This window comes from Sciurus carolinensis, chromosome 1 (genome assembly GCF_902686445.1).
Source record: "Sciurus carolinensis chromosome 1, mSciCar1.2, whole genome shotgun sequence".
Lineage (NCBI taxonomy): Eukaryota > Metazoa > Chordata > Mammalia > Rodentia > Sciuridae > Sciurus > Sciurus carolinensis.
Window position 1 is genome coordinate 191,264,961 of NC_062213.1, and position 14,405 is coordinate 191,279,365.

The 14,405-nt window shown below is 40.4% G+C and overlaps 1 protein-coding gene across 1 annotated transcript in view; it reads right to left on the minus strand.

Annotated features, from left to right (window-relative positions):
* The window catches only part of Maco1 (macoilin 1), a 60,468-nt gene that overhangs the window by 5,612 nt on the left and 40,451 nt on the right, over positions 1–14,405 (minus strand). The window contains 5 exon segments of the mRNA XM_047567652.1: positions 1,890–2,064; positions 4,139–4,255; positions 6,787–6,855; positions 6,857–6,974; positions 8,189–8,347. Of these exon segments, the coding sequence (XP_047423608.1) occupies positions 1,890–2,064; positions 4,139–4,255; positions 6,787–6,855; positions 6,857–6,974; positions 8,189–8,347 (638 nt within the window).

Genomic DNA, 14,405 nt, shown 5'->3' on the forward strand with positions numbered 1-14,405 from the left:
TGAGGCCCTGGGTTCGAGCCTTAGCACCGCATGGAAATAAAACAAATAAAATAAAAGATCCACTGACAACTTAAAAATTAAAAAAAAAAAAAAAATGTATTTATATTTTTATTCTTTTTTGGGGGGTACCAGGGATTGACCTCTGAGGTAATCATCCACTGAGCCACATCCCCAGCCCTATTTTTGCTGAGTTACTTAGAGCCTTGCTGTTGCTGAGGTTGACTTTGAACTCTAGATTCTCCTGCCTCAGCCTTCAGAGTTGTGGGGTTACAGGTGAGGGCCGCCGCACCCAGCCCTTTTTGCTTTTATTTTGGGACAGCGTCTTGCTAGTTGCTTAGGGCCTTACTAAACAGCTGAGGCTGGCCTCAAACTTGCAATCCTCCTGGCCTTAGCCTCCTCCCAAATTGCTGGGATTACTACCACGCCCAAAAGACTGGGCACGTAGAAAATTTTCTACATTTTTTGTTGTTATTTTGGAAAATAGGGTTATTTTTCATAAAAATGTTATTTATGTTAAAATGTGATGCTTATGTTATTTTAAAACAGATTAATAAATAACAGATTGATAAATAAAAATTTTAAGTTTTCATTTCTAGTAGTAGATAATAATAGATCTAGGCTACTCAATAATTTTTAAAAATTTACATATCACTGCCCTAGTAGGTCCCCCACTGACCTGTTGTGTTCATCTCTGTATCCCCTAGAGTTTTCAGGACAAGGATTTGCAGAGTACAATTACTAGGAAGTCCTGTTGAAATATTCCCTCCCATCCACTAAGCCCACCAAATGCAGGTTTTTCCAGTACTCCATCCAGGAATCTAGTCAATTAGGTGGCTCTCAATTTTTGAAGAAAATCCAAATCTGTTTTCATCGGTCATGCCCCGCCTCAGTTCAGATGCCTTCCACAGCTCATGACACTCAGAGTAAAAAGTCCCGGTTCTTTCTGAGGGCCACAAATCCTAGAGAGCTGGTTGCTGCTATTCCTGCCCTTGACATGAGACTGCGTTCCCCCTCCCCGAAGGACTTTGTGCTCACCCCCCACCCTGCAAGTGCTTTCCTCCAGCTTCCTATGCTCTCTGCTCACATGCTGCCTACTCAAGGGATCTTCTGGGATGCCATGTGGAAAGAGCAGCCCTACACATATAACACACCCTTGGCACCACTGCTTTATTTTTGCCATGACACTTATCATCATTTGATATACTGCCTACTGGCTTGTCCACTGTCCCTCACCAGGGCTACATCCTTGAATTCTCAGGGGCTCTCAGGATGCCTGGCACACAGCAGGTCTCAGCAGATTATCTGCTGAGTGGACGTCCTGCCCTCCAGACTCTTCCCACAGCTCCGGCCAAGCAGAGCCAGCTACAGTCCAGGAGGCACAAGCACCGCCTCACTCCCTACACCTGGCCAGGCTACTTCTGCCAAGTGGCCTCCTGATCCCTTGCCCTCTGCCGTGCTACTTCTTCGCTGTGTCACCCCTTCCCATAATTCAGCCCCCAGCTCAGACATCAGTTCCTCTGAGACATGGCTCCCTCTGACTCCCCAGACTAGTTTAGTCCCCCGCCCTCTGGGTTTTCTCAAGGCTGGTACATGCTGCTGCACCTTTTGATGACTTCAGAGTCATCTACTTGTCCAACAACGCCCTGAGCTCCTTGAATGTAGACACTCATAGTCTTCTCGTATGCCCTGCACTTGACATGCTCTCATCTCAAAATATGTCTTTAGCATAAATGAATGGAATGATTCCTTCTTTTCAATGTTGGGCACTTACCAAACCACTTGAAGGGAAAACTGAAAGGCCTTTGGTTCAGAGCACTAATGGGAGCCTGCTCTCTGCAGCCCTGTGTGTTCTCAGTCCCGCCACCCACCAGGGCCCACTGCTCTCCTACCCTGGGCAATCTCGAGCTGCCGTTTTGCGTCACCCAGTGCAGAGAACAGGTCCAGTTTGATTCTCGTTTCTGCGCTGAGGCTGTTCTCCAGGTGCTGTGTCTTATCTTGCATGGCAGAGAGGGCTGACATTAGCACCTCGGTGTCCTTCTCATTTTCCTTATACTTCCGAAGCTCCTATCAATATCATCAAACAGCAATGCTACATGGTAGTTTTGGCATCGATGTCTAAAATTAGCCTGAAATCACAAATTAAATCCCACTATTCTTGACCTGGCCAATAGAACACAGAAATCTGGTATTTTCACTAGTTAGGAGCATATGCCAAAAATATTTATATGGTGACATGCACATACAAAAACATTTCGTGGATAATCATTTGACTATGTGGGGCACATTTTAGATAAAAATGGACTCTGCCTGCAAAGCAAACACTTTCTTGCAAGCCTACTTCAGAACCACAGAAAACATTTCCCTTGCTGGCTACTTGCAAATATTGCTATAATGCTACTGTCAAATTTGCCAAAACTCTTCTCTAAACTTGCTCTAAAAATTGAAAAAATATATGTTATTTTGACAGGACAAACTATAAAATAAGCCCACTTAAAATAGTTGGGAATATAGCCAATAAAAATATATTTGAACTTTTTCTTTTAAGAGAGAAATCCAAACCTATCACAGAGACTTTAGAAATACAGAGAAGTTCAAAGAAAATGCAAATTACCCACATTACACCACTGCAAAATGTGAGCTATTTTCTTTAGCCTTTTTAAATGTATATGTGTATCTTTTAGCATAATTGAACTAATACATGTACCATTTGTAGAGTCTTAACAGCTTGTACTCTCAACTATTCTTTGAAAATAAATTGTTAAATGGCCATATAATATTCCTGTTGTAGACATACAATAATTTGTATTAATCTCTCATTGTTCAGTTTCCCCTTTTTTTGCATTTATATCCACTACACAGAACATCTTTGACATATCAATCATTGGTAAGATCTTTCAATATTTGCCTTAGGGCTGAATTCCTAAAAAGTACCCGATTTTTTCCAGAACTTAAATTTCCATCCCCCAGCACTGCATGAAGCTATTTTGCAGCATCTTCACCAAGACTGATATTATCATTTAAAAATTCTTAGCCAGTTTCACAAAAGACAAATTATTTCTAATTTTAATCTGCACGTCTTTGATGATTAATATTCTTACATTCTTTCAGTCCTTAGTACTTCTTCTGTGAATTAAACTGTTCATTCTTTTGTCTATTTCTCTGTATATCTGAGCTGTTCTTAGTGATTTTATGGCTATTTATCTGCTGAGAGTATTCAATATTTATTTATATTTGCTGCAATGTGTACCTTCCCGAGCTGATTTTATTTTCACTCTGTGAATTTCTTCCACTGCTTTATGTTTAGAAAGTGTCCCTTTCGAGATCAAGTCTGTTTTCGCCTAGCTTTTAAAAAAATTTCTTTTGCTGTTTTGCATTCAACTCTTTATCTATAATATCTTTTTGTGTGTTATGAGATGAACTTCTAATTTTATTTTTTCATCACTTATCCAGTTATTCCAAAGTCTGTTACTGGCTCCTGCTCACCTCTCCTGGCTATCTTTGTTACCACCTTTATAACACACTTCAGACTTGTTTCCAAAGTCATCCATTCTACTCCACTAACTTGCCAGTAATTCTTACCATTCCCATATGACTCAAATAAATTACTATAACTTAACAATATATGATATTAGTGAAGAGTTGATGATAAGTCTTGCTTAAGGTACACATGGTCCCCCACATGGGCTATATCCATAGTCCTGGTATCTTTCCTCATCAGCACTACTCAGATCTGCAATCTGTAAGGTTCAGAGCCATCCTGTAGGGTTTGTTCCCTGGCAATTCACAGACAGTTAGGGCTTAGGAAAGATGTGTAAGTTCCAAAGGACACGAATCTGGCCTATAACCTAAAAAAGTTAAATGAACCAACAGAAAGTCAAATCCTGGTGTAAAATGTCCAGGGATTGTCAATACTTCTGCCAGGGATTGTCAATACTTCTGGCGTGTATTAGAATCTGGTTTTGAGCTTGAAATGAGCTGGATGAGATTAAGAGTTCAATCTTTTTATCACGTATGGATTTTTAGAGCAATGGGATTTCATCTGTATCAAAAGGCACCATCTCCACATTGCAGCACAGCACATGAATCTAGACTAAAAAAGGAGTTCCAGGTCAAGGGGAGACTTTTGCTTCCTCCTTACCTGAACTTTCAATTCTAGTTCTCTGATCTGGTCTTCTTTCACTTTCATGTCCATCGTGAGCTTCTTGCCCTCTGCTTCTAGTTCTCTGATTCGATTCCGTAAGGTTTCGGTGCACCTCTCCCCTTTGAAAAATAAGAGAAGGAAATAAATGTATTTCAAGAACCATAGGTTTACAATTTTCCCTCTGTATCCATGGAGGGATTGCTTTCAAGACTCCACAGACACCAAACTCCATGGATGCTCCAACTTCTGTACATAAAATAGCTCAGTATTACATATAACCTACACACATTCTCCATATATTTAAAGCTATCTCTAGATCACTTATAATATGTAAAGCAGTGTAACAGCTGTTATACTACATTGTTCAGGGAATGACAAGAACAACAAGTCTGTACATGTTCAGCATAGACCCAATTTATTTTGTTTTTCAAATATTATCTATCTTTAGATGGCCAAATCTGCCCATGTGGAGCCTGCAGATGAGGAGGGCTGACAGTACTTATACTGTAGGACTGAGGTTTTCCTAATACTGCAGGGTCTGTTAGGTTTTAACTTCTGGCTCACTGGTATGTAATAACTGTCTTGACGGAGTGTCTACTAGTGAGGTACTTTACCCACTCCCTTTAGTACACTATCCCATTTTCCAGATGAGAAAAACTGAAGTAACATAAATCTTCTAGTTTGTAGGTCAAAGAAATGAGATAAGAACAGGTTTTCTTACTTCCCACCAGGCCATAGTGACTTGAGACAATACACACAAAGCAGAGTCAAGTAAAACTGAACATGTACTGTCTCTACTAATGCTTGATAAACAACAAAAAATTCCTTGTTTTCCCACTTTTGGGGGACTATGCATTGGAAATTTCACCTTTGTTTAGTCACAAAGTTGCTGTAGCCTGGAATAAACAGACAAAGAAAGGAGCATCACACAGCTGCTTCTCAGGGCTAAGACAAGGAAGAGCTAAAGGGGATGAGGCAGCCAAGGGCTGCTGAACTACTACTGAGTGCTGAGGTTCCAGGCCCAATGGAACCTCTGATTACCAAAGGAAGACCCAGTGAGAGACTTACCCAAAAGCAACAACAATTCCACCAGAGAGATGGCAAACACAAGCCCTTGGAGGATAAGACAAATAAGCTTAACTAAGCAAAAGGGGTTGACTGATGATTCTCAGGCATGGGAGACACCAAGTGATGCAGATAAGGTACTGCTATAGCCTACTATTTGGAAGGTTTTAGAAAAGGGAGATGCTAGATAAGTTAAGGAAAGCACAGGCCATGCTGGATGACTACAAGAAAATATCCTGCCAAGTCCAAGTGTATGGGAAACACTTACACACCTTGAAACAAACAACCCATGTCAGAGGCAGGCATCAAGGACCTGTGGGTCTGTCTAGATCAGACATCAGCCACCTGTAGTCTAGAGTCCACAGGGGTGGCACATTGGCAAGAAGATTCTCACTATTCACTGTTATTTCCTAAAAGGTGACAAGATGATTCACCAATTATTCTGCAAATGTCAGAACCCCAAAGAAGATTATTAACATGCCAAAGGCTGGCAAGTAAATACTGTTTTAATGCAATAAAGTAAAACTCGAGGAATAATCATGGGTGAATATACCACATAGATACAAATTATGACAAAAATTCAAAGTGAAATAAAAAAATTTACCCTCATTCTGTATCTGCAAACCCATAATTGACCCCAATCAAGAAGATGGAATTCACAAGTCAAAACAAATAAAAAGAAGGTGAAGTAGAAGCAAGGGGAAAAAAAAAAAAAAGATGACAACTGAACATCCTCTTTTCACTGGAATGACAGTTACATATCAGTTTGTGAAATACCCGCATGCAGGGGTACTTTTCAATGGTATGGGAACTAGTTCCCAGTTTTCATCATGCCACACAATCCACATAGATCTATCTATCCTTCTCTCTCTCTTTTTTGGTACTGGGGATGGAACCCAGGGGTGCTTTACCACTGACCTACACCCCAGCCCTCTTAATTTATTTGAAGCAGGGTCTCATTAAGTTGCTTAGGGCCTTGCTATGAGGCTGAGGCTGGTTTCAAACTTGTGATCCTCCCACCTCAGCCTACAGAGTAGCTGGGATTATAGTCATGTGCCACATGCCTGGCTCAGCACTCCACAAATCTAACAGATATGTATTTCACCTTTTTTTCATCTATTTGATAGTTTGCTGATATACAACAAAGACATGAGCAGTTAGTACACAGTGCCTGGGTAACCAAGATTCTACCTTTCTTCCATTTTAAGATAAAAACTCAGAAACATCCACACTTAAGAATGAAAGGCAATGACAGCCTTATAAAGGGAATAAAATTCCAGATGGTATCTCTCAACATGTTTAGTAATTATCAGTATTCCTGAAAGTAACTAGAAGCATTCTATAAGCAGCACATGGTGCAGTGATACCAAGCCCACTTATAAGTGAGGTCACTGAGGAACGAAGTCATTACAAACACACAAGCTGACCCAGATGGAGGTGAAACCAGCTAATAAAACAGTCCTTAAAAGCAATCCACTCATGTGAGATTGTGGTCTGTCCAATTCTACTCTTGGCACCAAATTCCCATATGTCTTGGGACAAGGAAAGCCAACCTGGATTAAAACTCAGGTGACAGAGACTTACCTAGATGCAGCAGCAAATGCAACTGCCCGTGCAGCAGTGGCTTCTTCTAACTTCTTCCTTTTTTTTTTCCTCCATTAACTGTTTTTCTACAAAACTTCGGGCTTCCTGCTCAGCTTTTAGCTTTTTCTCCAACTGGCTGATATTCTGCTTGTCCTTCTGCTTCATTTGCACAGCATTATGTAACCTATATGGAAACAATTGTCATACAGAGTCCTGACAATTAGAAACACCCTTGAGAAATATGGCTTCTTTTTCTTTTTTTAAGGTCAAGTAGAAGGTATGAACAGCAAACCCTAAATGTGCCTGGGGAAAACACATTGTCAATATTATTTAACAATTCCTAAACATTAACAAACAAGTTCCTTATAAGACCCAAAATCAGTCCTACCCTCTGTTTTGTTAAGGTAAGTGATCTAGAGCAGAGAGTCCAGAACATAGGACACAAGAAGTTTCTAATAGAGGGGAGATCACTGCAGAATTAATTCCAATGTCCTGGAGCACCATCAAAGAACTCTGGTGTGGAAATTAAAAAAACCACCACTGCTGGACCAGTTTCACTGAAACTGAAGTAAGGGCAAAAGGGAGAAGGTCTTTCTTATCCTGACTACGATCATGATGTGACCTACCACAGACTTCTCTTTCCAACTGTCAGACATTTTCTCAGTGTCCCCAAATAAGTCTCTTAAAATCACCCATAGCTTTACATATCAACATGAAGTGAGCTTATCTCTAGAATGTTCCCTCCATATCCATGCTAGAACCACCAAAAACGCTGGTCAGAAGCAATGGAGAGGGTTTTTTTTTTTTTTTTTTTTTTTTTTTATTTTTTTGCCTGTAATGCTCTAATTCTGAAGTCACACTAAAAAAATGTGGGACTCCTCTTCCAACAGGAAAAGCCCCAGAATCTAGAATAGTAATCACTATAATGGGCACACATTGCTTAGGTATTAAAAAAAAAAAAAAGACAGCTCCACATTGAGTCAAGTAATTCTAGAATGAATTAATGGAAAGCTTAAGAGAATTCACCCAGATATAGCTTTTTGTCTCCTTAAGAAGATCAAATTTCAATGACTCTTTTCAGTTCTGTAAGTCAAAGTAAATATAATCTGATCCTCTGGAAATTTTCACTCAGAGGGACAAGATTTTCCAACTACTTCTTATCAACTTATTATGAAAACTACTTTAAATTATTAAATGAGAAGGACAAAATATAATATGAATAAACTTTTGTTACAATGAAGTAAGTTTTTATAGATTTCATAAAACATTGAACATCTGGTACTAAATTAAATATCTTAAACACTACACTTGATAACTCCTCTGCCAGGTTCCTTTGTCACCATGAAGCCTGCTCCAGTCCCTGGGACCTGGGGATTTGGAGGCGGGAGGCGCACGTACTTGTTCTGCAGCAGCTCGTTCTCCTGCCGGAGCTGGCCCATCTCTGCGCGCATCCCTCGCTCGGTGCTCGAGAGCGAGCTGATCTGACTGCGGAGCTCTTGTTCCACTTGCCTGCTGGCTTGCAGGTCAGCCTTTAACTTCTTAATGTCCTGTTCCAGCCTAGCAGAAGGAGAAATGCAGCATTATCCTCTGGGAGGGGACCCCCCAGGACCCCCCCAGGGCTGGGTGAGGGAGCTTGCCTGTGACCCTAGGCAGCTGGGAGGATGGCACCGTCCCACTGGACTCCCCTCTGAGCTCCGCTTCGCTTTACCACATGATACCACCTAGCTCCCCCCTCTTCTCACTAAGAGTAACTTGATTTTTCCCAAATGTGTGTGACACTGATGGGTAAGGATGGTACATGAGTGTATCTGAGCTGCTGATAAAGGATGAGAGAAGGCAGAGAGTGTGGCTAAAGGATAAGACGCCCTCCCTGGTGACTCTCCCATGCTTCTCAGCAAGGTGAACATGTAGAACAGCCACTGTTTATAGCCTGAGACACTCTAATAGCTCAGACTCTATCATCTGAAATTCCCTCCCACCCTGCGCCTAGAAGAAAACAAAGTTCATGTCAACCTGAAAATTGCTAGGCTTCTTGCTAAGAAATGTTCACACTTGTGGAGAAAAATGAAAAAAAAAAAAGAAACAACTTATATGCTCTAAAAATCACAGAAAAATTCCGTCTGTGAAATGAAGCCTGTCTTAACTGCAATTCCTAACTCCCAACTCCATCTATTTTCTTGACTATTAACAACAGTTTCATTTTAGGGACCTATATATGAACAGGTAGTAAATGTCAAAAAAAAAAAAAAAAAAAAAAAAGTACAGGACTGGGGCTATAGCTCAGTTGGTAGAGTGCTTGCCTTGCAAGCACAAGGCCTTGGGTTCAAATCCCCAGCACCACAAAAAAAAAAAAAAAAGTACAAAATCAAGTCCCTCTCTTCATAGGAGGGCTTTAAAATTTCACTAGGAGCCAAGAAATAATTAGAACAATGAAATAATAACACAAGGAGGTTATGATTAAATTCAAGCTAGAAGGAATAACGAGGTGCGGTTGTTTCATGAGAATTAATGTACCAGGTAGAAGAAAACCAAGCCAGAACAACCTTGCAGCCCAAGATCCCCCAGGCAGTAGCCCCAGAGTTCATGCTCTTCTCCACAGGACAGAAGTGCTACCTGGGCTCTGTGGAGAGAAGGCTGGGAAGGGCTTTGCCAAGAGAATGGGAACTGAGTTGGCCCTGTAGGCTGGACAGGATCTGGAGAAGCAGAAGGGGAGGCAGGGCATTCTAAACTGGGAAGAGTGAGACATGGTCAAAAACTCAAAGCCAGGAATAACTACAGGTATTTGGGGGCAAGTACTTGATGTGGCCTCTTAGGAAGGCTTGGACTAAAATCAGAGGGGAAAAAGGGTCTGGTGGATAGGGCTTGTGATGCTGAAGATCAGACCAAGAATATACCACATGGGACTGAGAAGACACTGTCTATCAGGAAACAAACTTACAGTTAGACAAAAATCTTATCTATCTATCTATCTATCTATCTATCTATCCATCTATTTATTTATTGGTGCTGAGGATCAAATCCAGGGCTTTCTGTATGCAAAACACACTACCACTGAGCTACATCTCTAGCCTTTGATTTAAAAACTTGAACATGTCACTAATCTAGCATTTCAAGAGAACCAAGATTTTTGCAGAGCAATGGTATTCTCTCAAAAACCATGCACACTCCACAGACCTTACAGACATGTTTTACTAAGCAACAAATCCCTAGGGCCTACCACAGTGACCCCACTCACTCAATAATGACCTCCCTTAGAAAGCCCAAGGGCAGCTTTACTCTTCTACCTACCACTAAACAGCTTGAAAATTCTCAAGTAGCCCAAATCATGGAACACTGATGGTCATTTTACAGATGTAAGCCCCAAGTGCCCCTGTCTAGTGCCTGGGAGCTTGGCCTACAAACATGGCCTGGGAACCTTGTGTTCCAGAAGCACTGCTAGGTCTCCTGACAGCTCGCTCCCAGGAGAGGGGTCACAAGTTGACATCAAGCTACACTTTCCCTATTGCCAGGGTTATTCCAGTTCAGTGTACTCTTGGACTGCTCTGAACAAGTGCAGATGGGCATGTATACCACTGCCACATCACCCCTCATTCACCTGAAGTAACCCAAGGGATATCTTCCAAAACAGGTCAATGCTGTCAGTTTACCCCCCTTAAGAACTTTGGCTGAAATAAGTTCGGTAATTCACCTGCCTTAAGATGTTGATTTAGTCAGAGAATTGCATTTTTTTGGTAGAAAAGGTAAAGTTTTGGATGAGAAAGAAACTTGGCATGGGTTAGTATAGGATCTGAGGTCAGGGTTCTGGACTCAGCTCTGATGCCAACTCTGAGACCCTGGGCAAATCTGTAACCTTCCAGGTCTGTTTTCTCACTTGAGCCTGGCGCTCTCTAAAGTTCTTCCGGGGCTGGGTCTAGGATTTCCACGGATGACATATTAACAGACGACTGCTAATTTGCTTCTACAGATTAGCAAACTAAGCTGTGTCTTATGTAGATGCACAGGAATCAAGTTCCAGCCCACTGAGCAAAGTGTGTGTCACAGCAGGGAAGGACAGCAAAACTAAACCTACAGAGGTTACAGCCAATAGTTTTGTAGTTACTGCTTTCTTTTATTTTTAAATCTTTAAAAGCCATTCTCCTAACACAAACTAAAAATCACAATATTTATTCTGCATCAAATTTTAGAGTTCCTAGGAAATTGGAAAATCCAAAGAACTAATACAGCTATAAAACCAACACGTGTAACACACAGTTTCTGAAACCCACCTAACACTCAACAATGTGTTTTTTTGTTGCTGTTGTTGTTTTTTGGAGAGACTTTTTAAAAAAATATTTTTTTAGTTGTAGATGAACACAATACCTTCATTTTATTTATTTATTTTTATGTGGTGCTGAGGATCAAACCCAATGCCTCACACATGCTAGGTAAGTGCTCCCACTAAGCTACAACCCCAGCTCCCCAACAATGTATTTTTAAAATGTGAAACTTTTATGACAATTTTGTCAAAGGAAGACTTCGTTCATTTTGTAAAAATTCATAAATTGTACATGTAAAGTTTGTGCACAGCTGTGTAAGTGCGTTATACTGCTTTATAAGAAGAGGTTTGATTTATTTATTTATTTATGTAGCAGGGATTGAACTCAGGGGCGCTTAACCACTGAACCACATCCCCAGACCTTTTTTGTATTTTATTTAGAGACAGGGTGGCACTGAGTTGCTTAGGGTCTTGCTAAGTTGCTGAGGTTGGTTGTGAACTTGAGATTCTCCTGCCTCAGCCTCCTAGCTGCTGGAATTACAGGCATGCACCACTGTGCTTGGCAGAAAAGTTTCTTTTTTTTTTTTCTTTTTTTTTTTTTTTTTTTGCGGTGCTGGGGATTGAACCCAGGGCCTTGTGCTTGCAAGGCGAGCACTCTACCAATTAAGCTATCTCCCCAGCCCAAAGTTTCATTTTTTTAAAAATAAAATACACTTTCACAAGATGCTTCATGATTTAACTGCTATCATTAACTTCATAAAATTGTGAATTACTGTTCTCCAAACTGTTGCAACAAACCTCCGAGTTAGCACCAGCCTTCCAGCTTAATAGTGACCAATAGGAGCATACCATGCTGAGTAGCAAAACTCTCAGGAACTTTTAAAATTATGATGAGCAATTTTTCATTGCCTCTCTACAGAAATAATTAGTTTAACCTTAAAGTTTCACTATGTACACATTTTAAATCTTTACTGAGGTAGGCGGTAAAATGATATACAACCTCATATTGGATTTGTTTATTACAAGAATGATACCAAATTGGCATCAAAAACAAAATAGAAAAGCATGAAGAATAAAAATGTAAATTACTCATAATCCTCTCATCCAGACAGAACCATTCACTATTCACATTTGGTGTACTTCTGTATGTCTTTTAAATTTTTTCATACATGTAAATATATTTCATATCGGTGAAAGAGTACCACATTTGCAACTTATATATCCTAAGTACCTCTCATACTACTAGAAAATTTTCATAAAACTAATTGCTGTATAGTGTTCCACTGTATGGATGTATCATACAATTCTATTTTCTAAGATATGGCTCAAACTTCATTTTCTCAATAGATATGTACCACATATTTTAAAAGAACTACATGAATTAATAAATTGAACCAAAAAAAGCCAGTCAAGTACTTGGACATTTATTAAATGGATAACTACTATTTCTTTTAACGGTATACTTAATTCCTAGGTGGTGAAGGTCAATACTTTCCAGGTAAAATGCAGAAATAGAATTTATTAGTATTAAGTACTAAGCAGTTCTGATCAAAAAGTTGAGGTTAATGCAAAATCTTCAAATATATTTTTGAGATTTTACTAAACTGTCAATAGCTACAACCTAAATTAGAAGCAGGTGATCTGAAAGAAAATGAGCCAGAATAGTTTATAACACTTGATACTAATTTCAGTAAATAGGAATTGAAAGAATGGAGGACAAATAGTCACCTGTAAGTATGGAACCCTTTTATCTTCCCATTCTCTTCCCTACACTATGGAACCTGAAAGGACAAAAGAGAACTTTGCCTAGAAGAGTTACAATCTCATCCTCCACCCAATCTCCACCAATCCCCAAAATATTGAGCCAGGCACTTAATCAAACTTTAGTAAGGCTTACCCAGAAAGTATGCACTTCCTGATGGCCCAGCTCCTGTGGAACCAGTTTTCACCCTCACAAAGGTCTGCCGAGTGTCATCACCACTTTGGATACAGAGAAGGCCCATGGTAAAGTTGGAGTCCATGTGTACAGCACTGTGTTCATTTTTGGCCAACTATATGAGCCTAGATTCTAAACTTTACATATTAGGTCCAGGTAACCTTCCTAGCCATTTTATTGATAATTTAAAAGATAGCACTTAATTCCTAAGGATGTTTTAAGGTTACCTCTGAATCCCAGAATATTACCTAACAAAGACAGGACCATCTACAACAGTGCTTCCTCAGGTCCCCAAGTCAATGGCCAGGCTGTCTTCAAAGCAGATTTATCAAGTTGAGGTCCCTTACTCTTACCCACTCCAAACCTTAACCATATTTCAGTTTTTTCCCCATGCTATTCAACTAAGGCAAGCTGTATTTTGGAATTAACTGATAATGATTTAATTGTGAAAGGAAAGTATTTACAGTTTAATAAGGGATAATCTCCTAACTGACCAAAAGAATAAGAGGGAATGATGTTAGCCTTAGGCAAGTTAAGTAGCAGAAACATCTTCGAGTATCTGGAAGGACACCAGATAGAAAAACAGAGCACAGTATTCAAGCATCCACTTTTAATTGAAAAGGGTTATTTAAGTATCTGAAAAGGTAGAGAGAAACTGAGTCTAAATGTCTGTAATTCTCAGCTTTGATGAATGGCTTGAATTACAGCCCACACCAAATACCATAACTTCACTGAAGTTAAAAAGTCTCCGGTGTGCCCTGCCATTAAGTTCCTGCTTTAAAAGAAACTGTGAATACAGGAGTAGCTGAAGGCACCAGGGCAGTAGATTTACTATCCTGTGAAAAAGAGGGGGAGCTGTTCTACACAGGACCTCTAGGACTGACTGGGCTCCCCAGGCACTCCAGGAGTCACACCCACACGCATTCCAGAAAACACAAGCACGTGTACCTTGGTTGTTGGCTGGACCCTGCGAGCACACAGGGAGGCTGAGCCTCGGCTGGGCTGTTTATCTCTACACTAAAGAGCTGGCAACAGGGATGGATGCACTAGAATCAATCCTGCTACAGCTCTGAAGGAAAAGGAGCTTTCAGAAAGCCATGTCCAAGTTCTACAGCCAAGGGACTGAGGCAAGGTTCCTCATGAACCCCACATGCCAGCCCAAAGGACCCACTTCTTGTTTTCAGGCAATGAGTGTCTTCGGCCTTAATGATGCCACTCCATGAGAGCAAAGCTATCCATTTTTCACTCTTGCCCATTCCTCAAGGCCTAGTTATAAAACAACTACAAAAATTAATTCGCATGAGGCGCCCCAAGTTCGTTTTCGTGGCGTCCTTAAGCCCTCACTGCTAGTGCTTCATGCTTGGCACTGAACGATTTGTTGTGGTGTTTAACCTTTCCCTGTGTTATGTATCTTATTTCTAAGA